Source organism: Macaca thibetana, chromosome 8 (genome assembly GCF_024542745.1).
Source record: "Macaca thibetana thibetana isolate TM-01 chromosome 8, ASM2454274v1, whole genome shotgun sequence".
Lineage (NCBI taxonomy): Eukaryota > Metazoa > Chordata > Mammalia > Primates > Cercopithecidae > Macaca > Macaca thibetana.
Window position 1 is genome coordinate 45777085 of NC_065585.1, and position 19408 is coordinate 45796492.

At 34.6% G+C, this 19408-nt stretch overlaps 1 protein-coding gene across 9 annotated transcripts in view; it reads right to left on the reverse strand.

Annotated features, from left to right (window-relative positions):
• Positions 1-19408, reverse strand: part of VPS13B (vacuolar protein sorting 13 homolog B) — an 859202-nt gene that overhangs the window by 496820 nt on the left and 342974 nt on the right. For all 9 annotated transcript variants that reach the window (XR_007728201.1, XM_050801187.1, XM_050801183.1 and 6 more), the window contains one exon: positions 6033-6142. Coding sequence is in view for 8 of the 9 variants with exons in the window: in XM_050801187.1 (XP_050657144.1) it covers positions 6033-6142 (110 nt within the window). In the remaining variant the exon portion in view is untranslated. The remainder of the gene's footprint in view (positions 1-6032; positions 6143-19408) is intronic.

The window sequence follows — 19408 nt, forward strand, 5'->3', positions numbered from 1 at the left end:
ATCCTGGTCAACACGGTGAAATCCCATCTCTACTGAAAATACAAAAAATTAGCCGGGCATGGTGGCAGGCGCCTGTAGTACCAGCTACTTGGGAGGCTGAGGCAGGAGAATGGCGTGAACCTGGGAGGCAGAGCTTGCAGTGAGCCGAGATCACGCCACTGCACTACAGCCTGGGCGACAAGAGTGAGACTCCATCTCAAAAAAAAAAAAAAAAAAAAAAAATCGAAAATGAGAAAAGGAAAAGATTAAATAAATTATCGGAAGCATCACAACATAGAGTACCTGCTTTTATATTTGGTATTTAGTCAAACTGATAATACACAAATCTAAATTGGAAATCATTTTTAAGATCTAGATGAGAAATGCTCCACATATTGTTAAGTCTTGATGCATTTAAATTTCCTCATCTAAAAAATAAGAGGGGCTGGAGATGGTTACTGGAAAACCTCTTTATACTCTAATATTTAGTGACTCCATAATCCCTTGAATTTCTGCCCATTTATATTTGGAATACAATCCAAACTCTAAAAAGTTATAACCAAGTTCAGGATTAAAATTAATATACAGCTGGCCCTTGAATACGTAAGTCTGAACCACATACGTTCACTTAGTTCACTTACATGTGGATTTTTTTCCACCTCTGCCACTTCTGAGACAAGACGAACCCATCCTCTTCCTCCTCCTCAGCCTACTATTCAACATGAAGACCTTCAGGAATGATCTACTTTCGTCCTATATAGTATTTTGTCTTCCTTATGGTTTTCTTAATAACATTTTCTTTTCTCTAGTTTACTTTATTGTAAGAATACCACATATAATGCATATAATATACAAAATATGTGTTAATTAACTATTTATGTTATTGTTAAGGCCTCTGATCAACAGTAGGCTATTAGTTAAGTTTGGGGGAACTCAAAAGGTATACATGAGTTTTTGACCAAGCAGGGAGTTGGTGTCCCTAGCCCTCGTGTTGTTTGTTTCTAGGGTCAACCATAGAATGAGTAACTAGAGGAAATTTATGTGCTATACAGTGTAAATTCAAGCACAATAGCCGAAAGATGCAACTAATAAAAGCACAAAGTTAAAAATCCATGTAAAATTTTATAGATCCAGTTCATGGTACTGGTAATACTAAACAACAAACAAAAAAACCTTTGGATAGCTAAAACTCTGGGTGTATTTTTTTTTTCTTTTTGAGACAGAGTCTCACTCTGTCGCCCAGGCTGGAGTGCAGTGGTGCAATCTTGGTTCACTGCAACCTCTGCCCTCCGGGTTCAAGCGATTCTCCTGCCTCAGCCTCCTGAGTAGCTGGGATTACAGGTGCCTGCCACCGTGCCCAGCTAATTTTTGTATTTTTATTAGGGATAGGGTTTCACCATCTTGGCCAGGCTGATCTTGAACTCCTGACCTCATGATCCACCCGCCTTGGCTTCTCAAAGTGCTGGGATTACAGGTGTGAGCCACTGTGCCCAGCCAACTCTGAGTGTATTTTTACCCAGGCAAGAATTAAAAGGCCAAACAAAACTACTTTCTAACACAAGAGTAAGGCTCTTGTATGCCCTGTACACAGCTGTATACAAAATACTTACATTTGTTGAATGACTGCTAATAAAGATGCTGCATGTCAGGCATTAAGTGATACCAAATAAGGAGTAAGACCAGTGATTTCCTCCACTATTCTAGAAATATGGCTACCTTGGTCAAAAACATCGAAATAAGCAGTATTTATTTTTAACAACCTCCTATTACCCTGCTTATATTCTTTTTCCTTCTGGTACTGTAGCTCTCCTCAAATTTCAGTTGCACTCTAGTCTCAGAGCTGTTCTATCTTTAACTCAAAACTGTCCCATAACCCAAAATACCTAAAGCTTTTCATAGCTGCATCATATAAAAGGTAACCATCTTTCACTAATTATTAATTTAACAAATTAAAATAATACTAGAAGGTTACAAAGAATACAACATACCTATTATAACCAATAATTAATGGCTATTAACAGTTTATCATATTTGCTTTTTTAAAAAAAGTATTCTAGATAAAACTAAAATCCCCTTTGACTGCCAACCTATTGTCCTTTCCTCCCAGAGTCAACCATTATTATGATATTAGTACAAATCCTTCAACTTAATTTTTATACCTGTATTCACTTACAGACACACATACATATACACATTAAGGGCAGTTTTAGAAAAATATAGGTAAGTGCTCTCATATTGCGAAATGGCTTTTGCATCAAATATAATTTGAGATGTCCATACTAAGGTCTATTGTATAATTTTTAATAAATGTTATATCATGTGAATATTTCATACTTCATCAACCTTCTTACAAATTTTCATTTAAGTTTTCAAATTTTCACATTATTGTAAAGAATATGCAACAGCAGTCTTACACACTATTCCTTAGTTACATGAATTTCACTCTAAGAGCGTACCTGCATCAAGAAGTACAAGTTTGGGGTTATAAGTTCACAGATTTTCAATTTTATTAGATACTGACAAATTTATCAAGTTTTCACTCACAACAACAGTAATCATTCTCTACATTTTCACCAATACTGTATATCGGCATTTTTTTTCACGTAACAGATTTTAAGAGTAAAGATGAGTGGTCATGACTTGATAATTATTGAACCTGGGTATGGAAACATATTGCTCTACTATGCAATTCTCTCAATTTTCCATGGTGGGGTGAGGTGGGGGGAACATTCAAGAGGAAAATAGTAGAATAAGGACATTTTTAAAGTATATTTTTAAGTACGCCAAACTGTAGTAAAATAATAATGCTATCAATTGCTGTTGAAAATGTAAACTGGGCTGGATATGGGGCTCATGCCTGTAATCTCAGCACTTTGGGAGGCTTAGGTGGGTAGACCACTTGAGCCTAGGAGTTTCAGACCAGCTGGGGCAATTTGGTGAGACACCACCTCTACAAAAATATATATATTTTTTTTAATTAGCCAGGCATGGTGGTGTGTGTCTGTGGTCCCCACTACTCAGGAGGCTTAGAAAAGAGGATCACTTGAACCCACAAAGTCAAGGCTGCAGTGACCTGTGATCACAGCACTGCACTTCAGCCTGGGCAACAGAGCAAGACCCTGTGTGGAAAAAAAAAAAAGAAAGAAAAAGGAAAAAGAAAATGCAAACTGTATACCAATTTTGGAAGCAATTTGGTGATATAACAAAAGTCTTAAAATATGTTTCTATAATGCAAAATACTTGCCTAGTGCTACTAATTACACTTGTAAAAATATATTCTAAGTGAATAAAGATGAATGCAAAGATTTAGCTATGGAGACATATACTCCAACATTATTTGTAACTCTGAATGAGTAGGATTATGGTATTTGTTAGTTTACCTTTTATTTTTATTATGTGTAGAGATGGGGGTCTCAACCTTTTGCCCAGGCTGGAGTATACTGGTGTGATTATTGTTCACTGCAGCCTCCACCTCCCAGGCACAAATAATCCTCCTGCTTTAGCCTCCAGTGTAGCTGGGACTACAGGCCTGCACCACCACGCAGACCTAATTTTTCTTTTCTGTAAAAACAGAGTCTTGCTATGTTCCCCGGGCTGGTCTTGAACTCCTGGGCTCAAGCAATTCTCCCACCTTGCCTCCCAAAGTATTGGTATTGCAAGTAGTTTAGCTTCTAAATAGAGCATTGTTTCTGAATTAGAAAAATATACATATAATTATGTGCCACATAACAATGTTTCAGTCAACAATGGATTGCATACATGATGGTGGTTCCATAAGATTATAACACCATATTTTTACTATACCTTTTCTATGTTTAGACATACAAATACTTACCTTTGTGTTACAACTGCCTAAGGTATTCAGTACAGTAATACTCTGTATAGGTTTGTACCCTAGGAGCAATAGGCTATACCAGAGATGGGTTATAGCCCAAACGTCTAGCAGGCCATACCATCTAGGTTTGTGTAAGTATACTCTATGATGTTTGCACAACAACAAAATTGCCTAATGATGCATTTCTCAGAATGTATCCCCATCATTAAGGGGCATGTGATTGTATATTCATTTTAAAAGTTGTAATTTTTTAAAAAGTTAAAAATCAAAATATTTGAATATGCTTGGTATCAATTAAATGAATGTCTAATTTATTTAAGCTGCTAGAACACTCTACTTGACCTTCAGGGATATCTATGGTACACTGGAAATAATTGTATTACTTAGAGAATAACCAATCAAGAATTTACAAAGAAAATTTTTCCAGACTGGTTACTGCCATTAGTCTAACTTCTGTAGCACTCATTCTCTATATCCTGCTAGAGTAAACTTTCTAAAATCCAGCTCTGTTAATACCAGTTTCCTATAGCTCCTCTTTACCCTTCAAAATGAAGTCTCAAATACCTAGGACTACAAATTTTTTTTTCAGAAATTGATTTCCAATTTCTCCCAGTCTCTACAAGAACACTTCACTCCATTCTGGAACCACTGAAGTCTTTCTTGCCATGCTTTTGCATCTTCTTTGCCTTTGCTCAAACAGTTCAGTCTAAAACAACCTTCCCTGTCTGGCTCACTCCTAGATACTCAGCTTAGTTGTTAATTCCTCCTTTTCACACACTACCCTGCTTGTGAGAACTATTCCTCTTTTTTGTTTTCACATAATCCTGGACATACATATACATAGTAATTACTAAAAATGGCATTACTATATCCCTTAAGATTCTCAAATACACTACATACTCTCAGAGGGAGGGATATTCTCACCTATGACTTTTATTTCTGTGGCCATGGTGTATAGCATACTGCCTTACATTCTGTAACTACTCATTGAAGGGAAAAATGGGGACAGGTATGGCAGAAGTTTCAAATAAAATTAGGACAAAGTGAAGAAAAACCTTTAAAACGTGCTCCTTAGAGAGTATTTTTTGTTAAACTTTTTAATTCTTATATAATTATAAAATTGTGTATTCTTCTCCAATCAACTAGCTTGAAGTTACTTCAGAAAAAGGATACAAAGCTATTCCATATAGGATATTGCAAAATTATACTTAAGTTGATGGGAAATTATAATTCAATAAAGCATAAATTTGGCCTCAAAAATTCTTAGTTCTGTCATTTACTTACAGCTGTTTGACTATACATAAACGAATCTCAATAAACATCAGTTTCTTCATCTTTAAAATGAAAATAACAAAACTGTCAGATTTATGTTTAAGTATCCTAGAAACTATAATTGTCTACTTACTACTTTGTAATTCATACCTTTTTAAACAAACATATATTCCAACCTTTTTTGCACCAATCATCCCAATCCAAGAATTAGGTATTCGATGCATGTTTTTTGAAAAAACCTAAATATGACAAGGAAAGGTAGAGATAAAAATAAAAGCTGGCCAGGAGCTGTGGCTCACACCTGCAATTTCAGCACTTTGAGAGGCCGAGGCGGGCGCATCTCTTGAGGTCAGGAGTTTGAGACCAGCCTGGCCAACAGGTGAAACTTCATCTCTACTAAAAATACAAAAATTAGCTGGGTATGATGGTATATGCCCATAATCCCAGCTCCTCGGGAGGTTGAGGCATGAGAATCACTTGAACTTGGGAGGTGGTCCCAAGAAAATCACTTGAACCAGGGAGTGGGCCAAGATCACGCCACTGCACTTCAGCCTGGGAGGCAGAGTGAAACTGTGTCTCAAAACAAAACAAACAAACAAAAATGCCAATTCTTTTATTGAGCAATTCTTATGTATTGCACACCATGAGAAGGGACATGTAGGCACTATGAAAGAATGAAGACTGGTGAAATAGGACTCCTAAACTAGTTTCTGTTTTATAAGCCATTGTACAGAAAGCCCCTTTAGTAGTCAAAGAAACTTTATAATGACATGCAATTTCTCATGCAAAAATAAGGGAACGGAATTGTTTGAAAGGGGTAAAGTGGAGAGACAAAGGAAATCTGGTACATTTGTTAAAAAAGAATCAATCAAAATACATATATAATTCTACTAAATGAATAAGAAAAATATTTGTTAAGAGAAAAAACTATTTAAAAATCTCTTACCTGTTGCATATGTCTACTTGTTCGTTTCTGAGGCTGATAGATGAGCCATGTATATAAGATTGGGTCAATATTAACTGCTAGTCCTTGTATACTGCAAAGAAGTACAGCACCTAGAAGATATGATTTTTAAATTGCTATATAATTCCTCATAAAAAACAATAAGCTATTTATTACTTTACACCATGTAGGATAGCTGTGACATAATAGACTAACAGTAACAAGCGTTGGAAAGGATGTGGAGGAATGCAAACCCTGCTACACTGCTGGTAGGAATGTAAACTGGTACACCCACTTTGGAAAATACTATGGCATAACTGGGTCATATGGTAACTATATGTCTTTTTGAGGAAATGTGGACACCGAAAACTTATGTCCACACAAAAACGTGTATTCACATGCTCATATCAGCATAATTTATAACAGCCAAAAAGTGAAATCAATATAAATTTCCATGAGTTGATGAATAAACAAAATGTGGTATTTCCATACAATGGAAAAGTATTCATCCATAAAAAGAAATGAAGTACTGATACATGCTACAGCATTGATGAATCTCGAAACATTAAGTGAAATAAGCCTGACCAAGAAAACATATATTTTAGAATTCCACTTATACGAAATTGCCACAAGAGGCAAAAACATAGAGACAAAAAGTAGATTTGTGGTTACCAGGGCCTGTGAGAGGGGAGAGTAGAAATAACTGCTAAGAGGTATGTAGTTTGAGAGTGATAAAAATACTCTGAAATTAGAAAACAATTGTAGAACCTGGTGAATATACTATAAACCACTGAATCACACAATATAAAATAATTGTATGGAAAGTGAATTACATCTCATTAAAAGTGCATTTGTCCATAAAATATAATAATAAGCTCAACTTTTTAGGCAAAGAACAATTTTTATATCGGCCCTGAAAATGGAATACGTTAGGTAAAATATTCCTAAATAACTTTTTCATTATATTAAAAAATTGATTCATGATTTGAAATAAATTATTATAATCATTCAATAAATCATTAAAAATTACAATTTTTAATGTTCAAAAGCAAAGAAAAAGAGCAGCCTAGATTAAATGCAGGCCAACATTCTGACATAAAACACAAAGCTGAAGTGTAACAGGTTGCAATTCCAACCTACTAACTAACCTATTTTTTGTCCCTTTCTGATGAAAAGTAGTTCAAATAGAACTTACCTAAAGCAGAATATACAATTCTCAATTTATGTGCAGGTTATATACATCTCTATATAAGTTTCTGTAATTGTACATATATTTTTAATACAAATATTATTAGCTCCACTAGGATATATGAAACATAAAGGAAGGGATATTTGTCAATTTTGTTATCAGCTATACCTGTAGCATATAGGAAATATGCCATCATACTGAATAGGGAAAAGCTGTTGCATTCCCCTTGAAAACTGGCACCAAACAAGATGCCCTCTCTCACCACTCCTATTAGACACAGTACTGGAAGTCCTGGCCAGAGCAATCAGGAAAGAGAAAGAAATAAAGCCCACCCAGATAGGAAGAGAGGAAGCCAAACTATCTTTGCAGACAACATGAAAATATATATCTAGAAAATCCCATAGTTTTGGCCTAAAAGCTCCTTAAGCTGATAAAGAACTTCAGTGAAGTCTTAGGATACAAATTCAACATACAAAAATCATTAGCATTTCTATACACTAACAACTGTCAAATTGGGAGCCAAATCAGGAATGCAATCCATTCACATTTGCCAAAAGAAGAATCAAATACTTAGGAAGACAGTTAACCAGGGAGGTGAAAGAGCCCTACAATGAGAACTACAAAACATGCTCAAAGAGATGACAGAAACAAATGGAAAAACATTCCATTCTCATGGATAGGAAGAATCAGTATCGTTAAAAGGGCCATTCTGTCCAAAGCAATTTACAAATTCAATGCTGTTCCTATCAAACTATCAATGACATTCTTCACAGAACTAGAAAAAACTATTTTAAAATTCATATAAAATGAAAAAAGAGCTTGAGTAGTCAAGGCAATCCTAAGCTAAAAGAACAAAGCTGGAGGCATCACATTACCCAACTTCAATCTATACTACAAGACTATAGTAACCAAAACAGCATGACAACTTTACAAAAACAGACACATAAACCAATGGAACAGAACAGACAGCCAAGAAATAAGACTACACACCTACAACTATCTTATCTTCAACAAACCTGACAAAAACAGGCAATGGGGAAAATGATTCCCTATGCAATAAATGGTGCTGGAATTGGCTACCCATAAGCAAATAATTGAAACTGGACCTCTTCCTTAGACCGTATACAAAAGTCAACCTAAGATAGATCAAAGACTTAAATAAAAACCAAAAACTATAAAAATCCTGGAAGACAATGTAGACAACCATTGTGGACACAGGAACAGGCAAACATTTCATGATGATGATGCCATGATGAGAATGGCATGGGAGAAAATGCCAAAATGGGAGAAAATTTTTGCAAACTCTGCTTCTGACCAAGGTCTAATATCCAACATCTATAAGGAACATAAACAAATCTACAAGAAAAAAAAGCAAGCCCATTAAAAAGTGGGCAAAGGACATGAACAGACACTTTTCAAAAGAAGACATACATATGGCCAACCAGCATATGAAAAAAAGCTCAAGATCATTGATCATTAGAGAAATGCAAATCAAAACCACAATGAGATACCATCTCACACCAGATAGAACAGCTGTTATTAAAAAGGCAAAAAATGACAGATGTTGGTGAGATTGTGGTGAAAAGGCAATACTTATACACTGTTGGTGGAAGTGTAAATTAGTTCAACCATTGTGGAAAATAGTGTGGCGATTCCTCAAAGAGCTAAAAACAGAACTACAATTCAACCCAGCCATCCCATTACAAGGTACATACCCAAAACAATATAAATCATTCTACCATAAGGACACATGCACATGTATGTTCACTGCAGCACTATTCACAATAGCAAAGACATGGAATCAACCTAAATGCCTATTAATGGCAAACTGGATAATGGAAGTGTGTTACATATATACCATGGAATACTATGCAGCCATAAAAAAGAACAAGATCATGTCCTTTGCAGGAACATGGATAAGGCTGGAGGCCATTAGCCTTAGCAAACTAATGCAGGAACAGAAAACAAAATACCACATGTTCTCACTGATTAGTGGCAGCTAAATGATGAGAACACATGGACACACAGAGGGGAAAAACAGACACTGGGGTCTATCAGAGGGTGGAGGGTGAAGGGCGGGAGAAGGGAGAGGATCAGAAAAAAATAACTATTGGTTTATTTTTTAGTACCCGGGTGGTGAGATAATCTGCACAACAAATCCCCATGACACAAGCTTACCTATATTATAAACATGCACTTGTATCCCTGAACCTAAAATAAAAGTCTATTTAAAAAAAAAAAGAAAGAAAGAAAAAATGCCTGATGGTAGGGGGTTAAGAAAGTATATATCAGAATAAACCATAGCTGGTTCTCAGGATAACTGAAAATAGTACATTTGTTCTATTATGTTACAGATTATTTAAACCAGGAAAATTAGTATTAATAACAAGTCCTATGAAAACTGATATATAAAAAGACAGATAAAAGAATGAAGGAGAAAATGTAAGAGAAAAAGAAATTTATCCTTTTTTCAAAGCTTTCCACAGAATCTTCAAATAACCAAAATTTGCCATGTATACTCCTATTCTACCATGTAGTTCTATTTTTCCCATAGGCCCAGAACCAGTATAAATCCCTAGGCAACATGCTCAGACAACAAAAGCAATGTACCCTCCCAAGGACCAATATGTGTACTGTTGAGCAATGATTCACTCAAGCAGATGTCAGAAAAGAAAGATACAGAAAAGCTAAACACAAGATGACTGCCAAATGGGATTCATAATTAAAGTCAACTGAAAATCCAATTTAATATAGAATATTTATTTTAACATATATTTATTACTTTCATAGGTTGCAAATTTCTCATAAGGACCTAAATTCTTCTACTTCCCAAGTATCACTTATACCCAGAATAAAGCCATAAAAATACCATATTAAGATAAATAAATAGGACTTTCCCAATATGATATCCAGTTTTCAAACAATTCTAGCAGCTCTATTACAGCTATTACAGCAAAGACTGTCATCTCCACAGACTAACAAGAATAAAGTAGTACAATATATACAGTAAGATTTAATTTGCATTGTATTCTTATTTGATGACAACTCATTCTCCCAAAAAAGTTACTATGTAAGAAAGAGAATTCTCCCCCAATATGAAAAGTTGTTTACTAAGACCTTTTGATTTTAAAGCAATTAATGGAACAAGATCTAGAGAATTTAAAAGGTTTATTTAAATTCAGGAATATATAATTCAATCTCAAGGGTTAAAAGATCTTTCTAAAATCTATGTAAATAAAATTAAAATTAGATTTAAATTACTATGAATTTCCTTCTGTCCAATGAACCCCTTGTAATTTGTTCTATAATATCACATAAGTACCATATATAATACATATTATTTATTAACAATAAAGAAGACATTCACCAAAAGAAAAGTAAATTACATGAAGAAAGAAGACTTTGGATCCAGAAGACAAAAGATCTAACTCCAGAGAAAAGTGATGGGAATTCCAAGGCTTACAACAGTGAATTAGTCACAGGTACATAGAAAGCTTAGTAACAACAAAACACAATTATTAAACACAAGGAAATCAAATGTTATAAAGGAAAGAATAGCTATTAAGATACAACACAACTGTGACGTGAATAGTGTTAATACATGGAATGATACAAATTCTGAAATAATAAATGAATAATTTAATCAATCAAATTTAGGATATAAGCAAATAAGAACATGTGATGAAGGCTGGAGAAAGTGAAAAATAGCCAATTATCATTTTCCACAGTAAGAAGTCAATAAATAATGCTCCAAAATCAATATTCAGGAAAAAAACAAGAAAAGCTATGTTATTTTAAAATATGGAAGTAAACACCAAAATGATTCCTGAAAATTTGTGAAACTAGTTACAGCTAGAAAAGGAAACATTAAAAAATGAGTTCTTGTCCACCCCCGCACCACACACACAAAAATGTAACTGAGATTCTGAAACTTGGGACACCAGGACAGAGAGATAGATGAGCCGTAGACTTTCTTGTGAAGACCAACAGTCTCCGATCTTTTTGGCACCAGGAACTGGTTTTGTGGAAGACAATTTTTCCACGGATTTGAGGGGTGGAGGAATGGTTTCAGGATGAAACTGTTCCACCTCAGATCATCAGGCATTAATTCAATTCTCATAAAGAGAATGCAAAATCTAGATCCCTTGTATGCACATTTCATAATAGGGTTTGCACTCCTATGAGAATCTAATGCCACCAGTGATCTGACAGGAGGCAGAGCTCAGGTGGTAATGCTTGCTTGCCTGCTGCTCACCTCCTTTTGTGTGGCCCAGTTCCTAACAGGCCATGGACTGGAACTGGTCCATGGCCCAGAGGCTGGGGACCTTAGCTGTAGATACTAGAAAAAAGCAGGAAAAAAGTTGTCTCTTCGAGAAAGTCTCCAATTCACTGTTATGTGACATCTACAAATTATGATCTTTCATTTATGTTTCCCATAACAAAAAAATCAGCAAGCAGTGCAGAAAACAAACCACTGTTAATAAGAGTCAAAAATATTAATGAATAAAACATTTAGATCCTCAAGCACTGAAGGTATTAGAATACAGAATATAAAACAGCTATGTATAAAATATTTAAAAACAAATTTATGAAATCATGAAGATAAACTATGAGAAAGCACCAGCAACAAGTAGACAGATTTTAAAGAAAAATGAAAATCATAGAAATGACAAATTGTTGAAGTAAAAAACCTTACTGAACATGTTAAAAAGCACGTTAGATGCAGTTGAAGAGAGAATTAAGGAAATGGAAGCTACATAACAAGATAGTTTAAAATGTAACCCCAGATTGAAAAATAATGAAACTTTTAAAATGAAGCTAGAGAGAGAGAGGTCTGAGTGAGAAGACATAGCATATGTCTTATTGGACTTGAGAAAGATATTAGAGAATGGGGAAGAGGCAATATGGTTTTAAAAAAAGGTAATGGCTGAGTATTTTACAGAAATGTTGAAAGATAATAAACTTTAAATCTAGGAGGACCAATAAACCCCAAACTGGATAATTAAATCTACACTAAGCAAAAAAAGAAGTTGTAAACGAGTGAAGATAAAGAGAAGATCAGAAAAGTACTCAAAAAGATAGATCACCCGAGGAAAGAATGCATAAAGGCAAATAAATTTATGACCAACCTCTCAGACAATAGTAAATGATATCATTATATAATTTTAATTAAATACTTACATATATGTTACCTATTTTTGTGCGTACCTAATGTTACATTAAAAAAACAGTAAAGAAAGAAAAAAGATATTGATTTTTTAAATAATTCAGGATTATGTTTTTTAAGATTATGTATCTAAGTACAGGTCACATTATATACTATATATTTTTTGATTATGATGAAAAAATATAAAAACCTAGTAAACAAAATGGCATATAAATTTAAATGCATGCAAACTGGACAAGATGCAAGTATGTTAAGAAATTACAGATATCCTCCATATTGTACAAATTATTATAGAAGTCTTTTCAGATATGTCTAAAACTAAATGTGTTCAATGAATTTTCAAATTCTCAACATGTGATTGGGACACCATTTTATTTGAGATTTTATAGAGAGAAAACTGAAAAAAAAGTAATAAATATTTTCAAAAGGAAAATTAAACTTGAAGGTCTTATTATAATTAAGAACTTAAAAATACTTCACCAAACTAAAAGTTATATGATTACATTATACCAAAAATGACCTCATGACTTATAGCCAGCCTTAAAATTTATGAATGTTATAGATGATAAAAGAGAGTAATCCATTAATTTAACACCAATTTGGTTGAAATTACAATTTAGAGATAATGTTCTTTTAAATTTAGAGAGAGATTTTCGTCATATACTCAATTCACAAGATACCAACCTTTAAAAATAGCACACAAGTTCTAACATGTAAATATCTGGGCAATTAGTTTAATATTGAGTTAACACAGACCAGATCCACCACAGATCACTAAAATTTGGCAGTATTTTATTCTGTTTAATTTTAGCCTGGGAGACAAGTAATGAGAAAAGTGTGGTTTACTGCTCTCCTCGCTGCCCAAATGGCTCACTTATCCACATTCCACTCAGGCTTCACCCTGATGTGGAAATCAGGGTGTCACTGTCATTTGCAGTTACATTCTACGCTGAAACATGAGAGCTGAAATAAGAGTTAGAGACCAAAGTTGCACAGTACTAAAATTAAACATACATGCCTCTTGGCAGCTATAGAAGCTTACCAGCCAATGAGACTGTCCTATAATATATCAAGTAATATTAGGAAAAAGTATCCTGTGTTTTTTCTTAAACCAATGAATGAGACAAAAAAATACAAACATATTAATTTACATCTAAGTTGTTAAAACTCACTATTTTTCTATTAAGCAGCTATAGTAAAGAAATTTGTAGAATTGTATAGCTCCTAAGAAATTACGTGCTACTCTAATTTTTTAAGAATAATTTCGATAATTTTGGCTAAATAGTTAAGGTAATAACAGAAATAAAATAAAAGAGGAACCACTACTTCAAAAACAAGGGTAAGGAATAAAGGCAAGAGGGGAATCAGAGACTAAGAAACGACAGAGCAGAGATGAACTGCCAACTACTAGCAACTTTATCTAGGGGAATTGTCAAATTTGGTATAAAGGAATATTAAGATTTGTAGCTGTGTGTATATGGTAGCTGGTCACTTCCTCTTCTCATAGGATGTAGAAAATTGCAAGAGAATTCTATCCCTTTGTAGCAACAAGAACTTTTCAACATTCATCAGAGCAGAGTTCCTAAGGGAATCCAATGAATAAAAACTGTGAAAGTCAAAGGTCTCTCACAGGAGAGAAGAAATGAATAGTGGCTATCATTCTTGGCAGAGTAGTATGAGAAGAAAGTTGATAAGAAGAAAATAACTGCACTTTAAAAAAATGTCAAAAGACCCAGTTGGGGGGTGCATGATAGTTCAGAATCACTGAGAACTCTAGACACAGGGGATCCTACCCACTTGCCATCTATTTTCCACAGGTGTCGATCAATTGTTCATGAGAATGACAAGAAGCAGGGCTGGAGAGATAAGACGCCTGCTGAAGTGCAGGCCCATAGATATGAATGAAGTCTGAGTGCAAAGCAGGAGAATGAAAAGAAATCTCACGAGTACTCTAAACCTTAAACTGAGTACCAGGAGGAAGGGCAATCTGTGTCTGGCAGAAAGAAAGAAGCACTGAGAGATACCTCCCTAAGGCACAAGTCAACAAGGCATGCAGAATTCTGAAGGTGTATCAGGAGAACTAAGCAGAAACTACAAACCATACAAAAACAAAGATCCTAATCTTGCTCTCAAAAAACACAGGGTCCTGTAGTGAACTTAACATAAGTTTTAAAAGAATAATATATAGCTCAAATATGGAATAAAAGCCAAATACCAGACCCAACGGAACTATGCTAATGCCATGACAAAAGAAGAGGCACGTATTTTTGTGGACATAAACATTATTTACATAGGCTCCATTCTCTTTATACACAACATTTGACATTACATAAAAAACTACTGTGAAATATAAAAAAGCAAGAAGAAATGACTGATTATAAAAAGAAGAAACAATCAATACACCAGTCTCAGAGGTGGCCCAGATATTGGAATTATCAAACAAGGACTTTAAAACAACTTTGATAATAAAGATGTTAAGTAATTAAAAAGAGTACACAATATGTTTGAATCGAAGGAAAATTTTAGCAGAGAGAAAGTATAAAAAAGAGTCAAATGAAAATATTAGATTTTTAAAAACACAATATCAGAGATGAAAAACGATTTCCCAAATGGACATATATCGACCAATAGATTAAAAAAGCTCAGCAAACCCCAAGAAGAATAAATAGAAAGAAACGAGATCTAGATATATCATCATCAAACAGCAGAAAAGCAAACGTAGAAAAAAATTTTAAATCATCCAGAAGAAAAAAAAAAAAGACACAATATATATAAGGAAATCATAAGAATAATTTCTCATCAGAAGTAATGGTGACCAGAAAATAATAGAATTTTTTAAATGTTAAAAAAGTCAAACTAGATTTCTATGCCCATAGAAAATGTCCTTCAAAGATGAAGATAAAATAAAAATAAAATGACAGAGAGAATTTGTCTTCAGAAAATTTGTGCTACAAGAAACTGTAAGATAAATGCTTTAGATTGAAAGGAAATTATATTAGATAGAAACTTAACTCTAGAGAAGGAATGAAGAACAAAGGGTAAATATCTTGGTTAAAAAAAAAGAAGAGTTCCTTTTGCTACTTTTTTGAAGCATGGTCTCACTCTGTTGCCCAGGTTGGAGTGTAGTGGCATGATCACAGCTCACTGTAGCCTCTATCTCCCATATTCAAGTGATCCTCCCACCTCAGGCTCAGGGGTGCCACTATACCCGGCTATTTTTATTTTATATTTTTGCAGAGATGATGTCTCACTATGTTGCCCAGGCTGGTCTTGAACTCCTGAGCTCAAGCGATCCTTCCACCTCAGCCTCCCAAAGTGCTGAGATTACAGGCATGAGCCACAGTGCTCGTCCTAAGTTAACATTTTATCTCCTTCTAAATTACTTACGTGTCTTATTTCTCATTTGTCACAGAATCCACCAGGAAGATGTAATGGTAACCTCAAACCATGAGTCAGTAATTAATACTTCAAGATGTTCCAAAGTTATCCTCTGATTTTATAATCACAATGTTAACTACTAAAACAATAAAGGTAATTATAGACAGCTTTGACAATGAAAAGCTCAGAACTACTTTTTTTTTTTTTTAATTTACTTCAAGTTGTGGGATACATGTACAGAACATGCAGGTTTGTTACATAGGTACACATGTGCCATGGTGGTCTGCTGCACCTATCAACCCATCATGTAGGTCTTAAGCCCCGCATGCATTAGGCATTTGTCCTAATGCTCTCTCTCCCATTGCCCCCCACCTCCCAACAGGTACCGGTGTGTGATGTCATCCTCCGTGTCCATGTGTTCTCATTGTTCAACTCCCACTGATGAGTGAGAACATGTGGTATTTGGTTTTCTGTTCCTGTGTTAGTTTGTTGAGAATTATGGCTTCCAGCTTCATCCATGTCCCTGCAAAGGACATGAACTCATTCTTTTTTGTGGCTGCATAGTATTCCATGGTGTATATGGGCCACATTTTCTTAATCCAGTCTATCATTGATGGGCATTTGGATGGGTTACAAGTCTTTCCTATTGTAAATAGTGCTGCAATAAACATATGTGTGCATGTGTCTTTATAGCACTATGATTTATAATCCTTTGGGTATATACCCAGTAATGGGATTGTTAGGTCAAATGGTATTTCTATAGAGTTCTAGATCCTTGAGGAATCGCCACACTGTCATCCACAATGGTTGAACTAATTTACACTCCCGCCAACTGTGTAAAAGCATTCCTATTTCTCCACAGCCTTGCCAGCATCTGTTGTTTCCTGACTTTTTAATCATTGCCATTCAAACTTGTATGAGATGGTATCTCATTGTGGTTTTGATTTGCATTTCTCTAATAACCAGTGATGACGAGCTTTTCTTCATATGTTTGTTGGCCACATAAATGTCTTCTTTCAAGAAGTGTCTGTTCAGGTGGGGTTATTTGCTTTTCCTCTTATAAATTTGTTTAACTTCCTTGTAGATTTTGAATATTACACCTTTGTCAGATGATTAGATTGCAAAAATTTCTCCCATTCTGTAGGCTGCTTGTTCACTCTGATGATAGTTTCTTTTGCTGTGTAGAAGCTCTTTAGTTTGATTAGATCCCATTTGTCGATTTTGGCTTTTGTTGCCATTGCTTTTGGTATTTTGGTCGTGAAGTCTTTGCCCATGCCTTCATCCTGAATGGCATTGCCTACGTTTTCTTCTAGGGTTTTTATGATTTTGGGTTTGACATTTGTCTTTAATCCATCTTGAGTTAATTTTTGTATAAGTGTAAGGAAGGGGTCGAGTTTCTGTTTTCTGCATGTGGCTAGAAATACAACTTACAAAGGACATGAAGGAGCTCTTCAAGGATAACTACAAACCACTGTTCAAGGAAATAAGAGAGGATACAAACAAATGGAAAAAAATTTCATGCTCACAGACAGGAAGAATCCATATCAAAAATGGCCATACTGCCCAAAGTAATTTACAGATTCAATGCTATTCCCATTAAGCTACCACTGACTTTCTTCATAGAATTAGAAAAAACTACTTTAAATTTCATATGAAACCAAAATAGAGCCAATCTAGCCAAGACAATCCTAAGCAAAAAGAACAAAGCTGGAGGCATCACACTACCTGACTTCAAACTATACTACAAGGCTACAATAACCAAAACAGCCTGGTACTGGTACCAAAACGAATATATAAACCCTTGGAACAGAACACAGGTCTCAAAAATAGCACCACACATATACAACCATCTGATCTTCAACAAACCCAACAGAAACAAGCAATGGGAAAAGGATTCCCTATTTAATAAATGGTGCATCTATAAAGTTAATATCTTTTTACCAATTCCATTTCCAGAAATCTATGTTAAGGAAATACAGAAATTGCTTAGTATTAAAAATTTCCCATAGAACTATCTAAAGGTCCAAAACTGAGGACTGGTTCAACAAACTGTGGTGTTAGCCATGTAACAAAATGGTAGCAGTCTTTTAAAGATAGTTGTGAAGATTATGTGATAATGATAACATTCTTGTGACATTAACAGAGATTTTAAATACAATTTAATAAAGGTCAAATAAGTATCAGTAGAATAAAAACCTAGAAAGATGTATGTTTTTAAAAATTTCAAGTGGTTTGTGATTTGGTGGTGAGTTATTTTTCTTCTGCTTTCCATATTTTTTTAATAGTCCAAATCCTGTTTACTCAATATATAATTATTTTTATAAAAAAGAGTTAAGGTTGGGTGCAGCAGCTCGTATATGTAATCCCAGCACTCTAGGAGGCCCAGGTGGGCAGATCACTTGAGTCTAGGAGTTCGAGACCAGCCTGGCCAAAATGGTGAAACCCCATCTCTACTAAAAATACAAAAATTAGTAGGGCATGGTGGTATACATCTGTAGTTCCAGCTACTTGGGAGGCTGAGGCAGGAGTATCACTTGAACTCTGGAGGCGGAGGTTGCAGTGAGATGAGATTGCACCACTGCACTCCAGCCTGGATGACAGAATGAGACTCCATCTCAAAAAAAAAAAAAAAAGACCTTCACAAAATATATGTAGATATCTACAGATTTTATGCATTTAGAGGATAAATCAGATTTAAGTTATTCTTCTGCCTAAACACTGCTTTACCAATCTACTTTAAATTAAATCCAGACTTCTTACCATAGCCTACAAAGCTGTATACAAGCTGATTCTCGCCTCTCTCTGAATTCCCATCCGGTGGCACTCTCCCTATTGACCATACTCCAGCTACCCTTCAATATATCAAATTCTTCGCTGTCCCTTCAGGTTAAATCACTTCTTTATGATCTCTTTGGAGAACCCTGTCACTTAACACCCTATCAAATTAGGTTTTCCCATTTTTTGATATCACATTACCTTGTTTGCTATTAATTAACATTTATAATAATGTAATTTTTTGCTTACTTATTACCTCCTTAGATGGAATGCAAGCTCATATCCGGAACCATTTCTATTGCTCAAATTACATCCAATGCCAAGCACAGTGACTGGCACTTAAAAAACACAAAATCTGTTGAATAAATGTATAAATATATTATTATATCTATCTTTAATTTTACAAACAGTTATTACAAAGTATAGCTCCATTTCATCCAGAAGTAGGTATTGTAAAGTATGCTTCAAATCAAAGAATACTCCAAATATTACTCAATAAGAGACACACTGTGATTACCAATGACAGGTAAAACTGTTTTCTGGACTAGTTTCCAATATTTCAGGGTAATACTATTTTATGTATGCTATTCCTTTAGTCTTTATTCAGATTATACAAACAATATAGAATTACTGGGGACATTGTAGAATCAACAAAAAAGGAGGGAGAAGAAAAGGAAGTTTTATTAATCAATATTAACATTTTGCTATAGATGAAACTCCTCATATTTGATGACTTAAAACCCTAGCTGTTCCAACATTGTAGCCCATGAAGTTAGTATCCCCAACAAGTATATATTCTAAAAACAACTACTTTTTCTTTTATGAAGAGCCTTTTCCTGTGTCATTTTTCCTGTGTCAAAGTAGATAATA